Here is a 13677-nt window from a genome sequence, read left to right on the forward strand (position 1 = left end):
GCTCGACACCTCCTCATCACCACTTCAAGATGGCGGCCGAATTTCTCGCGTCACAGCAGCCAATGCTGCGTCTACTTATAAGATGTCTATGTCCCTAATCATTTCGGCCATGTTGTTTGGGTAATACAAGTTTTTGGGTGGACTGGTGGCCTTCTAGTGGGCGGTGAAATATGTGTCCCTGTAGACCGAAGAACATGGACCAGGACTCCGGTCTCGCTGACCTATTTGGAGTCCTTTTCCCTCCTATGTCCCACTTTCTGTTGGCCGGGGACGCAAATAACTGTTCCCTTCAGAAAAGGGGGCGTCTCGACACATTTCCACGCCACTGACAACCAGCGATGGCTCGCATTATCTGCACTTAAAAAACCAGGCGCAGCTTACGCAACCAAAAAGAGAAGAATCCTAAAATAAAGACATCAGATGGCAGCAGTCACACTGACTCACTTGATGGCCTCTTCTTCTTCTTCCACCACACTTTTTTTTTCAGTTAAAACAATAAATACATATAAAGAATATAAAACAAAAGTATTAAAATATAAGTATTTATGAACAAACAAGTTGTATTTCCACTAAATCAGTCTTTTATCTTGGACAAATATCAGTTCATTTGAGGTCGTTTCATCATAGTGTGTGTGTGTGTGTGTGTGTGTGTGTGTGTGTGTGTGTGTGTGTGTGTGTGTGTGTGTGTGTGTGTGTGTGTGTGTGTGTGTGTGTGTGTGTGTGTGTGTGTGTGTGTGTGTGTGTGTGTGTGTGTGTGTGTGTGTGTGTGGGCGCTGTGGAGGTGTTGCAGGTGCGAAAACAACAATAATTATGTTTTATGATGCATGATGGATGTCAGCAGCAGAAGGAAGAGTAGTAGACGCAGCACACAAGTGCATTCATGTCACATTTCAGTATTCTGTTACATCTTTTCAAGGGACAATGCTATAGATTAGAAAGTATACTTTAGAGTAGTCAGTGTACAGTAAGGGTACATATATACATATGTACACACACACACACACACACACACACACACATATACATACATATATATATATATATATATATATATATATGCAATCATAAACACACATATATGCATATATACAGTATATACACATGATGTATATATGCATATATACTGTATACACACACATATGCATACATCACACACAAGTACAACTGCTGCAGGACTGCTTGTATCGCACATGATATCACACACAAGTAACACACACATATAGACAAACATATGCATATATGTATGCATATATACACACATTTATTTACAGTATATACATATATATATATATATGCATACATATATATATACATACATATAAACATACATATACATATATGTACATACATATATATACATATACGTACATATATACACATACATACATATATACATGCATATATATATATACTGTATACACACACATATGCATATATCACACACAAGTACAACTGCTGCAGGACTGCTTGTATCACACATGATATCACACACAAGTAACACACACATAGACACACATATATGCATACATGTATGCATACATACACACATTTATTTACAGTATATACATATATATATATATATATGCATACATATATATATATACATACATATGTACATACATATATATATACATATACATACATACATATACGTACATATATACACATACATACATATATATACATACATATATACATACATATATACTGTATACACACACATATGCATATATCACACACAAGTACAACTGCTGCAGGACTGCTTGTATCGCACATGATATCACACACAAGTAACACACATAGACAAACATATATGCATATATGTATGCATACATACAGACATTTATTTACAGTATATACATATATATACGTACATATATATATATGCATACATATATATATACACATACATATATACATACATATACATATATGTACATACATATATATACATATACATACATACATATACGTACATAAATACACATACATACATATACATACATACATATATGCATACATATATATACACGTACATATATATATATATATATATATATATATATATATATATACACATACATACATATATATACATACATATATATATACACGTACATATATATATATACACATACATACATATTTATATATACACACCAGTGACGTGCCGTCACTAGAGGCGGGTGAGGCGGGGCCTCGCCTGCCATCATGGAAAGAAAAAAAATCATTTAAATTGTTAAATGTATCCAGTGATTATACTATAAAGTTATTTTCCATTTAACTTCACCAGTTTTAGATTATTTTTATTCAAAATCGCTGAATTTTCACATTTGCCGTTCAAATACTGAGAAGAGACAGTGCGGTGAACAGCAGCCAGTTGAGGCACGTCACTCAGTGCCTCAACATGGATTCCGGACTCGGCTAACTGCTGGCCTGCTGTGCAGTGAGACCGTATTGCTATATGAACTATATTATACATTTCCATAGTTTAGTTAGCTGAGGTATATAATGTACAGTGTATTTTGTCAAAAACTGTATGTGTGTAAAGTATTTATTGTGCTGAGCGATCATAAAACGGCTGAGGCTCGCCTCCTGCACCCCCGCCGTAGAATTGTTATATCAACTAAAGCCCACACTTAAACTTTCCACGTGCAAGATTGAATCTATTTAAAAAAGTTATTTCATAAGAAGCCAAAAAGTGCAAAAACAATAATGTTGGTGTTGGAGGAGTTGTGAATGACTGCAGGGCCACAACATTAGGTACACCTGCAGACTGCAGGTGTACCTAATTCACAACTCCTCCAACATGAACATTATTGTTTTTGCACTTTTTGGCTTCTTATTAAATAACTTTTGTAACCTATTTTCATGGGCTTTCCTCTTTGTGATGTTAAGTTCCTGTTATGCGCTGTTATACAGTATATGCCTTGAGCTCTTATTTTGAAGGCGCTAAGAGCGGAAGTGATGACACGGTGTGGAGCGGAAGTTTTTGAAAGAAGGTAAAGAAAGTGGTCCTCGTGTAAACTGGAGCCTCCGTGTTTGTTATTTTGTAGTTTCATACAGTATAGGCGACATTTATAAACCCTCGGTTACACTTTTTTAAATAGATTCAATCTTGCACGTGGAAAGTTGAAGTGAGGGCTTTAGTTGCGGCGCATGGACTTCATTTATAAGTAAAGGTAAGACCATAATAACGTTTTTTTTAATTAAATGTGCTTTTTTGTGTGCTACAGTTTGTATGTGTAAAGTTAAAGTGAAGTTAAAGTACCAATGATTGTCACACACACACTAGGTGTAATGAAATTTGTCCTCTGCATTTGACCCATCCCCTTGTTCACCCCCTGGGAGGTGAGGGGAGCAGTGGGCAGCAGCGGCACCGCGCCCGGGAATAATTTTTGGTGATTTAACCCCCAATTCCAAATATTTAAAAAGGTATTTAAAATGTGTTTAAAAGGTGTTTAAAATATATTTAAAACGATGTTTAAAATGTTTAATAATGTGTTTAAAATTATGTTCAAAATATGTTTAAAAGATATTTAAAAATATGTTTAAAAGATGCATAAAAATATATTTAGATGTTTAAAATATGTTTAAGAAGATGTTTAAAAGATGCATAAAAATATATTTAGATGTTTAAAATATGTTTGAAAAGATGTTTAAAAGATGCATAAAAATATATTTAGATGTTTAAAATATGTTTAAAAAGATGTTTAAAATGTTTAGAAAGGTGTTAAATGATGTTTAAAAGGATATTTAAAAACATGTTTCAAAAGATATTTAAAACAAGATATTTCAAAAGATGTTTAAAGTGATGCTTAAAAAGATGTTTAAATATGTCATGTCTGGGTGTGAATTGTTGCTGCGTACTGATGCTGTGGGAAGGATGGAGGCTGATGTTTGTTTTACTTCAAGTCCTGAACAAATTCCTCTGATAAGCAGCTGCTCTCATGTGGGAAACTCCAACCCAGATGATGACTTCCTGCGAGCGCAGCAGATTAGTGATGCTGACGCCACATCAGAAATGTTCCCAGGAGTGCAAACACACAGCGGAAATGTTCCAACATTGTCTGCGAGTATCACAATCATCCATCTCCTCTTCGGGAAAGGAACAGAAATATCATCTTATAACACAGACACTTGTAAGCCTGTTAGCTTATTAGCTAATGCTAACGACGCTAGCTTGAAAATATGCATGAAAACTCTCCTACACACAGGACGCTCCAGTAAGTAGGAATAGTTTTAGTTATATTGTAAAACTTACAAACGCAGCTTGGCGTGATGAAGGAAGAATCCATATGAGTAGAAACGCTATGGACGGTTATGCTTCCGGTTCAAGGCATTAAAAGAGGAAGTCCATTTTCAAACCGCAACACCTGCAGTGAGCCAACACGTCCAGAAGATGGCGCCACAGCACAAGCAATACCACACCTTTCCAGTGTTGCTGCGTAGGTTTAACGCAAACTATTAAGTTAAGCTAAAGTACCACTGATAGTCACACACACACTAGGTGTGGTGAAATGTGTCCTCTGCATTTGACCCGTCACCCTTGATCACTCCCTGGGAGGTGAGGGGAGCAGTGAGCAGCAGCGGTGGCCGCGCCCGGGAATCATTTTTGGTGATTTAACCCCCAATTCCAAGCCTTGATGCTGAGTGCCAAGCAGGGAGGTAATGCCTCCCATTTTTATAGTCTCTGGTATGACTCGGCCGGGGTTTGAACTCACAACCTACTACCCATGTCAGGGCGGACAAGATGTTGCAAAATGAGAGGATCATGTCTTTCCTGGTTTTGACACAACTTTACTAACTTGGGACTTTTGTTGGCTGGTTCATTTCCAACATAAAACATGGTCCACAATTCAAAATGTAGGTCCTTGAAAGCAGTCGTGTGACCTTGAGAGCAGGCATATGACCTTGAAAGTAGTCATGTGACCTCGAAAGCAGTCGTGTGACCTTGAAAGCAGTCATATGTCCTTGAGAGTAAGCATATGACCTTGACAGCAGTTGTGACCTTGAAATGTGTCATGTGACCTTGAATGGGGCCATGTGACCTTGAACGCAGTCACATGACCCCGAAAGCAGTTGTGTGACCTTGAAAGTAGTTATGTGACCTTGAAAGCAGTCATATAAAGTACCATCCATCCATCTATATGACCTTGAAAACAGACGTGCAACCCTGAAAGCAGTCGTGTGACCTTGAAAGTAGTCGCGTGACCTTGAAAGCATTCATGTGACCCTGAAAGCAGTCGTGTGACCTTGAAAGTAGTCACGTGACCATGAAAGCAGTTGTGTGACCTTGAAAGTAGTTATGTGACCTTGAAAGTAATAATGTGACCTTGAAAGCATTCATGTGACCATGAAAGCAGTTGTGTGACCTTGAAAGTAGTTATGTGACCTTAAAAGTAATAATGTGACCTTGAAAGCAGTCATATAAAGTACTATCTATCTATCTATCTATCTATCTATCTATCTATCTATCTATCTATCTATCTATCTATCTATCTATCTATCTATCTATCTGACCTTGAAAATAGTCGTGCGACCCTGAAAGCAGTCGTGCGACCTTGAAAGTAGTCGCGTGACCTTGAAAGCATTCATGTGACCCTGGAAGCAGTCGTGTGACCTTGAAAGTAGTCATTTAACCTTGAAAGCAGGCGTGTGACCTTGAAAGCAGTCGTGTCACCTTGAAAGCAGTCATGTGACCTTAAAAGTAGTCACGTGACCATGAAAGTAGTCGCGTTACCTTGAAAGCTATCGTGTGACCCTGGAAGCAGTCATGTGACCTTGAAAGCCTTTATATGACCCTGAAATCAGTCATGTCACCTTGAAAGCAGTCATGTAACCTTGAAAGCAGTCATGTAACCTTGAAAGCTGTCATGTGACCTTGAAAGCAGTCGTGTCACCTTGAAAGCAGTCATGTTACCTTAAAAGTAGTCACGTGACCATGAAAGTAGTCGCGTTTCCTTGAAAGCTGTCGTGTGATCCTGGAAGCAGTCATGTGACCTTGAAAGCCGTCGTATGACCTTGAAAGCAGTCATGTCACCTTGAAAGCAGTCATGTAACCTTGAAAGTAGTCACGTGACCTTGAAAGCAGTCACGTGGCCTTGAAAGTAGTCGCGTTACCTTGAAAGCCGCCGTGTGACCCCGGAAGCAGTCATGTGACCTTGAAAGCCGCCGTATGACCTTGAAAGCAGTCGTGTCACCTTGAAAGCAGTCATGTAACCTTGAAAGTAGTCACGTGACCTTGAAAGTAGTCGCGTTACCTTGAAAGCCGTCGTGTGATCCTGGAAGCAGTCATGTGACCTTGAAAGCCGTCATGTAACCTTGTAAGTAGTCGTGTGATCTTGAAAGAAGTTGTGACCTTGAAAGCAGTTGTGTGACGTTGAAAGCAGCAATATGTCTTTGAGAGCAGGCATGTGACCTTGAAAGCAGTCATGTGACCTTGAAAACAGTCATATGACATTGAGAGCAGTTATTGTCCTTGAAAGTAGTAATGTGACCTTGAAAGCAGTCATGTGAAATTGGCAGTAGTCATGTGACCTTGAAAGTAGTTGTGTGACCTTGAAAGCAGACATTTCACTTTGAAAGCAGTCATGTGTCCTTGAAAGCATCCATCCATCCATCTTCTTCCGCTTATCCGAGGTCGGGTCGCGGGGGCAGCAGCTTAAGCAGGGAAGCCCAGACTTCCCTCTCCCCAGCCACTTCGTCCAGCTCCTCCCGGGGGATCCCGAGGCGTTCCCAGGCCAGCCGGGAGAGATAGTCTTCCCAGCGTGTCCTGGGTCTTCCCCGTGGCCTCCTACCGGTCGGACGTGCCCGAAACACCTTCCTAGGGAGGCGTTCGGGTGGCATCCTGACCAGATGCCCGAACCACCTCATCTGGCTCCTCTCGATGTGGAGGAGCAGCGGCTTTACTTTGAGCTCCCCCCGAATGACAGAGCTTCTCACCCTATCTCTAAGGGAGAGCCCCGCCACTCGGCGGAGGAAACTCATTTCGGCCGCTTGTACCCGTGATCTTGTCCTTTCGGTCATGACCCAAAGCTCATGACCATAGGTGAGGATGGGAACGTAGATCCACCGGTAAATCGAGAGCTTTGCCTTCCGGCTCAGCTCCTTCTTCACCACAACGGATCGATACAGCGTCCGCATTACTGAAGACGCCGCACCGATCCGCCTGTCGATCTCACGATCCACTCTTCCCCCACTCGTGAACAAGACTCCGAGGTACTTGAACTCCTCCACTTGGGGCAAGATCTTCTCCCCAACCCGGAGATGGCACTCCACCCTTTTCCGGGAGAGAACCATGGACTCGGACTTGGAGGTGCTGATTCCCATCCCAGTCGCTTCACACTCGGCTGCGAACTGATCCAGTGAGAGCTGAAGATCTTGGCCGGAGGAAGCCATCAGGACCACATCATCTGCAAAAAGCAGAGACCTAATCCTGCAGCCACCAAACCAGATCCCCTCAACGCCCTGACTGCGCCTAGAAATTCTGTCCATAAAGGTTATGAACAGAATCGGTGACAAAGGGCAGCCTTGGCGGAGTCCAACCCTCACTGGAAACGTGTCCGACTTACTGCCGGCAATGCGGACCAAGCTCTGACACTGATTATACAGGGAGCGAACTGCCACAATAAGACAGTCCGTTACCCCATACTCTCTGAGCACTCCCCACAGGACTTCCCGGGGTACACGGTCGAATGCCTTCTCCAAGTCCACAAAGCACATGTAGACTGGTTGGGCAAACTCCCATGCACCCTCAAGGACCCTGCCGAGAGTATAGAGCTGGTCCACAGTTCCACGACCAGGACGAAAACCACACTGTTCCTCCTGAATCCGAGGTTCGACTATCCGGTGTAGCCTCCTCTCCAGTACACCTGAATAGACCTTACCGGGAAGGCTGAGGAGTGTGATCCCACGATAGTTGGAACACACCCTCCGGTTCCCCTTCTTAAAGAGAGGAACCACCACCCCGGTCTGCCAATCCAGAGGTACCGCCCCCGATGTCCACGCGATGTTGCAGAGTCTTGTCAACCAAGACAGCCCCACAACATCCAGTGCCTTAAGGAACTCCGGGCGGATCTCATCCACCCCCGGGGCCTTGCCACCGAGGAGCTTTTTAACTACCTCGGCAACTTCAGCCCCAGAAATAGGAGAGCCCACCACAGACTCCCCAGGCCCTGCTTCCTTATAGGAAGACGTGCTGGTAGGATTGAGGAGGTCTTCGAAGTATTCCCTCCACCGATCCACAACATCCGCAGTCGAGGTCAGCAGAGCACCATCCCCACCATACACGGTGTTGACACTGCACTGCTTCCCCTTCCTGAGGCGGCGGATGGTGGTCCAGAATTGCTTCGAAGCCGTCCGGAAGTCTTTTTCCATGGCCTCCCCGAACTCCTCCCATGTCTGAGTTTTTGCCTCCGCGACCGCTGAAGCCACACACCACTTGGCCTGTCGGTACCTGTCTGCTGCCTCAGGAGTCCCATGAGCCAAAAGAACCCGATAGGACTCCTTCTTCAGCCTGACGGCATCCCTCACCGCCGGCGTCCACCAACGGGTTCTAGGATTACCGCCACGACAGGCACCAACCATCTTGCGGCCACAGCTCCAATCGGCCGCCTCGACAATAGAGGTACGGAACATTGTCCACTCGGACTCAATGTCCAGCACCTCCCTCGTGACATGTTCAAAGTTCTTCCGGAGGTGGGAATTGAAACTGTTTGTTATCGACAATCTGTGACGAGCACAAAAGTCCAATAACAGAACACCACTCGGGTTCAGATCCGGGCGGCCATTCTTCCCAATCACACCTCTCCAGGTTTCACTGTCGCTGCCAACATGAGCGTTGAAGTCCCCCAGTAGAACGAGGGAATCACCCGGGGGAGCACTCTCCAGTACTCCCTAGAGTGAATCCAAAAAGGGTGGGTACTCTGAGCTGCTGTTTGGCGCGTAAACGCAAACAACAGTCAGGACCCGTCCCCCCACCCAAAGGCGGAGGGAAGCTACCCTCTCGTCCACCGGGTTGAACTCCAACGTGCAGGCTTTGAGCCGAGGGGCAACAAGAATTGCCACCCCAGCCCGTCGCCTCTCACTGCCGGCAACGCCAGAGTGGAAGAGAGTCCAGCCCCTCTCAAGAGAAGTGGTTCCAGAGCCCTTGCTGTGCGTCGAAGTGAGTCCGACTATATCTAGCCGGAACTTCTCCACCTCACGCACTAGCTCAGGCTCCTTCCCCCCCAGCGAAGTGACGTTCCACGTCCCAAGAGCCAGCTTATGTAGTCGAGGATCGGACCGCCAAGTGCCCTGCCCTCGGCTGCCGCCCAGCTCACACTGCACCCGACCTCTATGGCCCCTGCTATGGGTGGTGAGCCCATTGGAGGGGGGACCCACGTTGCCTCTTCGGGCTGTGCCCGGCCGGGCCCCATGGGGACAGGCCCGGCCACCAGGCGCTCGCCATCGTGCCCCACCTCCGGGCCTGGCTCCAGAGGGGGGCCCCGGTGACCCGCGTCCGGGCGAGGGAAATCTGGGTCCTTGGTTTGTGTTCTTCATCGAGGTCTTCGAGCTGCTCTTTGTCTGATCCCTCACCTAGGACCAGTTTGCCTTGGGAGACCCTACCAGGGGGCATAGAAACCCCCGGACAACATAGCTCCTAGGATCATTGGGACACGCAAACTCCTCTAGTAATGTGACCTTGAAAGCAGTCATGTGAAATTGGCAGTAGTCATGTGACCTTGAAAGTAGTTGTGTGACCTTGAAAGCAGACATTTCACTTTGAAAGCAGTCATGTGTCCTTGAAAGCAGTCATGTGAAATTGGCAGTAGTCATGTGACCTTGAAAGTAGTTGTGTGACCTTGAAAGCAGACATTTCACTTTGAAAGCAGTCATGTGACCTTGAAAGCAGTCATGTGACATTGGAAGTAGTCATGTGACCTTGAAAGTAGTTGCGTGACTTTGAAAGCAGACATTTCACTTTGAAAGTAATAATGTAACCTTGAAAGCAGTCATGTGACATTGGAAGTAGTCATGTGACCTTGAAAGTAGTTGCGTGACCTTGAAAGCAGACATTTCACTTTGAAAGTAATAATGTGACCTTGAAAGCAGTCATGTGACCTTGGATTTAGTTGTGTGACCTTGAAAGTAGTCATTTGACATTGAAATCAGTTGTGTGACCTTGAAAGGCGTGGTGTGACCTTGAAGTAGCTGTATGTGTGTGTGCTTGCAGGACACCAATGAAATTGTGGCGATCAAGAAGTTCAAAGACAGCGAAGGTAAGACGTCCTCCTTCACGTCCACTTTGCTGCTGCTAACGTGCTAACGTGCTAACGTACGGCCTGTCAGAAAATGAGGAGGTGAAAGAGACAACGCTGCGTGAGCTGAAGATGCTGCGCACGCTCAAGCAGGAGAACATCGTGGAGCTCAAAGAGGCCTTCAGGAGGAGAGGAAAGCTCTACCTGGTCTTTGAGTACGTGGAGAAGGTGAGATCCTCCCCAGGCCCTCATGTTCTTCAACATGTTCTTTAATATGTTCTTCAACATGTTCAACATGTTCTTTAATATGTTCTTCAACATGTTCTTTAATATGTTCTTCAACATGTTCTTTAATATGTTCTTCAACATGTTCTGTAATATGTTCTTCAACATGTTCAACATGTTCTTTAATATGTTCTTCAACATGTTCTTTAATATGTTCTTCAACATGTTCTTTAATATGTTCAACATGTTCTTTAATATGTTCTTCAACATGTTCTTTAATATGTTCTTCAACATGTTCTTTAATATGTTCTTCAACATGTTCTTTAATATGTTCTTCAACATGTTCTTTAATATGTTCTTCAACATGTTCTTTAATATGTTCTTCAACATGTTCTTTAATATGTTCTTCAACATGTTCTGTAATATGTTCTTCAACATGTTCAACATGTTCTTTAATATGTTCTTCAACATGTTCAACATGTTCTTTAATATGTTCTTCAACATGTTCAACATGTTCTTTAATATGTTCTTCATTTCCTTCAACATGTTCTTTAATATGTTCTTCAACATGTTCTTTAATATGTTCTTCAACATGTTCAACATGTTCTTTAATATGTTCTTCAACATGTTCTTTAATATGTTCTTCATTTCCTTCAACATGTTCTTTAATATGTTCTTCAACATGTTCTTTAATATGTTCTTCAACATGTTCTTTAATATGTTCTTCAACATGTTCTTTAATATGTTCTTCAACATGTTCAACATGTTCTTTAATATGTTCTTCATTTCCTTCAACATGTTCTTTAATATGTTCTTCAACATGTTCTTTAATATGTTCTTCAACATGTTCTTTAATATGTTCTTCAACATGTTCAACATGTTCTTTAATATGTTCTTCAACATGTTCAACATTTTATTTAAAATGTTCTTCATTTCCTTCAACATGTTCTTCATGTTATTATTCATGTACAGAATGTTCTTTATTCTGTTCTTCATGTTCTTCAATATGTTATTCATGTTCTTCTTCATGTTCAACGTGTTCTTTGATATATTTTTCATGTGCTTCTTCATCTCCAACATGTTCTTAATTTCCTTCAACATGATCTGCATGTTCTTCTTCATGTGCTTCTTCATCTCCTACATGTTCTTCATTTCCTTCAACATGTTCTTCATGTTATTCTTCATGTACAGCATGTTCTTTAATATGTTCTTCATGTTCTTCAACGTGTTCTTCATTTCCTTCAACATGTTATTCATGTTATTCTTCATGTTCAACATGTTCTTTGATATGTTCTTCATGTGCTTCTTCATCTCCAACATGTTCTTCAACATGTTCTTAATTTCCTTCAACATGATCTGCATGTTCTTCTTCATGTGCTTCTTCATCTCCAACATGTTCTTCAACATGTTCTTAATTTCCTTCAACATGATCTTCATGTTCTTCTTCATGTTCTTTTTCATGTTGAACAAGTTCTTAATTTCCTTCACATGTTCTTCATGTGCTTCTTTATCTTCAAGATGTTCTTCAACATGTTCATTTCCTTCAACATGTTCTTCATTTCCATTAACATGTTCTTCATTTTCTTCAACATGTTCTTCAACATGTTCTTCATGTTCATCAACATGTTCTTCAACATGTTCTTCAACATGTTCTTCATGTTCATCAACATGTTCTTCAACATGTTTTTCAACATGTTCTTCAACATGTTCTTCAACATGTTCTTCATGTTCATCTTCATGTTCATCAACATGTTCTTCAACATGTTCTTCATGTTCATCAACATGTTCTTCAAAATGTTCTCCAACATGTTTTTCGTTGTCTTCAACATTCATTAAAATGTTCATTAACATGTTCATTAACATGTTCTTCATTTTCTTCAACATGTTCTTCATGTTCATTAACATGTTCTTCAGTTTCTTCAACATGTGCTTTATGTTCCTCAACATGTTCTTCATGTTCTTAAACACGTTAATCATGTTTCTTCAACATGTTCTTCGACATGTTCATGTTCTTCAACATGTTCTTCAACATATTCCTCAACATGTTCTTCATGTTTCTCAACATATTCTTTGTGTTCCTCAACATGTTCTTCAACATGTTCTTCATGTTATTCAACGTGTTTTTCATGTTTTTTGACTTGTTCTGCATGTTCTTCAACTTGTACTTTGTGTTCTTAAACATGTTTTTCATGTTCCTCAATGTTTTTCATGTTCCTCAATATGTTCTTCATGTTCCTCAACATGTTCTTCATGTTCCTCAACATGTTCTTCAACATGTTCTTCATGTTCATCAACATGTTCTTCAACATGTTCTTCAACATGTTCTTCATGTTCATCAACATGTTCTTCAACATGTTCATCAACATGTTCTTCAACAAGTTCTTCAACATGTTCTTCAACATGTTCTTCATGTTCATCAACATGTTCATCAACATGTTCTTTAACATGTTCTTCAACATGTTCTTCAAAATGTTCTCCAACATGTTTTTCATTGTCTTCAACATTCATTAACATGTTTTTCATCATGTTCATTAACATGTTCATGAACATGTTCTTCATTTTCTTCAACATGTTCATTAACATGTTCTTCAGTTTCTTCAACATGTGCTTTATGTTCCTCAATATGTTCTTCATGTTCTTAAACACGTTAATCATGTTTCTTCAACATGTTCTTCGTCATGTTCATGTTCTTCAACATGTTCTTCAACATATTCCTCATGTTCTTCAACATATTCCTCAACATGTTCTTCATGTTTCTCAACATATTCTTTGTGTTCCTCAACATGTTCTTCAACATGTTCTTCATGTTATTCAACGTGTTTTTCATGTTTTTCGACTTGTTCTGCATGTTCTTCAACTTGTACTTTGTGTTCTTAAACATGTTTTTCCTGTTCCTCAATGTTTTTCATGTTCCTCAATATGTTTTTCATGTTCCTCAATATGTTCTTCATGTTCCTCAACATGTTCTTCATGTTCCTCAACATGTTCTTCATGTTTTTCATCATGTTCATTAACCCCGACCGAGTCGTACCAAAGACTATAAAAATGGGAGCCATTACCTCCCTGCTTGGCACTCAGCATCAAGGGTTGGAATTGGGGGTTAAATCACCAAAAATGATTCCCGGGCGCGGCCACCGCTGCTGCTCACTGCTCCCCTCACCTCCCAGGGGTGATCAAGGATGATGGGTCAAATGCAGAGAATAATTTCGCC

At 41.6% G+C, this 13677-nt stretch overlaps 1 protein-coding gene across 5 annotated transcripts in view; it reads left to right on the forward strand.

The window, feature by feature from the left end:
• LOC133617526 (cyclin-dependent kinase-like 5) overlaps positions 1-13677 on the forward strand; it is a 117322-nt gene that overhangs the window by 61160 nt on the left and 42485 nt on the right. For all 5 annotated transcript variants that reach the window (XM_061977511.2, XM_061977516.2, XM_061977513.2 and 2 more), the window contains exons 4-5: positions 10217-10262; positions 10333-10469. In XM_061977511.2, the coding sequence (XP_061833495.2) occupies positions 10217-10262; positions 10333-10469 (183 nt within the window). The remainder of the gene's footprint in view (positions 1-10216; positions 10263-10332; positions 10470-13677) is intronic.

Source organism: Nerophis lumbriciformis, linkage group LG18, assembly GCF_033978685.3.
Source record: "Nerophis lumbriciformis linkage group LG18, RoL_Nlum_v2.1, whole genome shotgun sequence".
NCBI classification, from domain to species: domain Eukaryota; kingdom Metazoa; phylum Chordata; class Actinopteri; order Syngnathiformes; family Syngnathidae; genus Nerophis; species Nerophis lumbriciformis.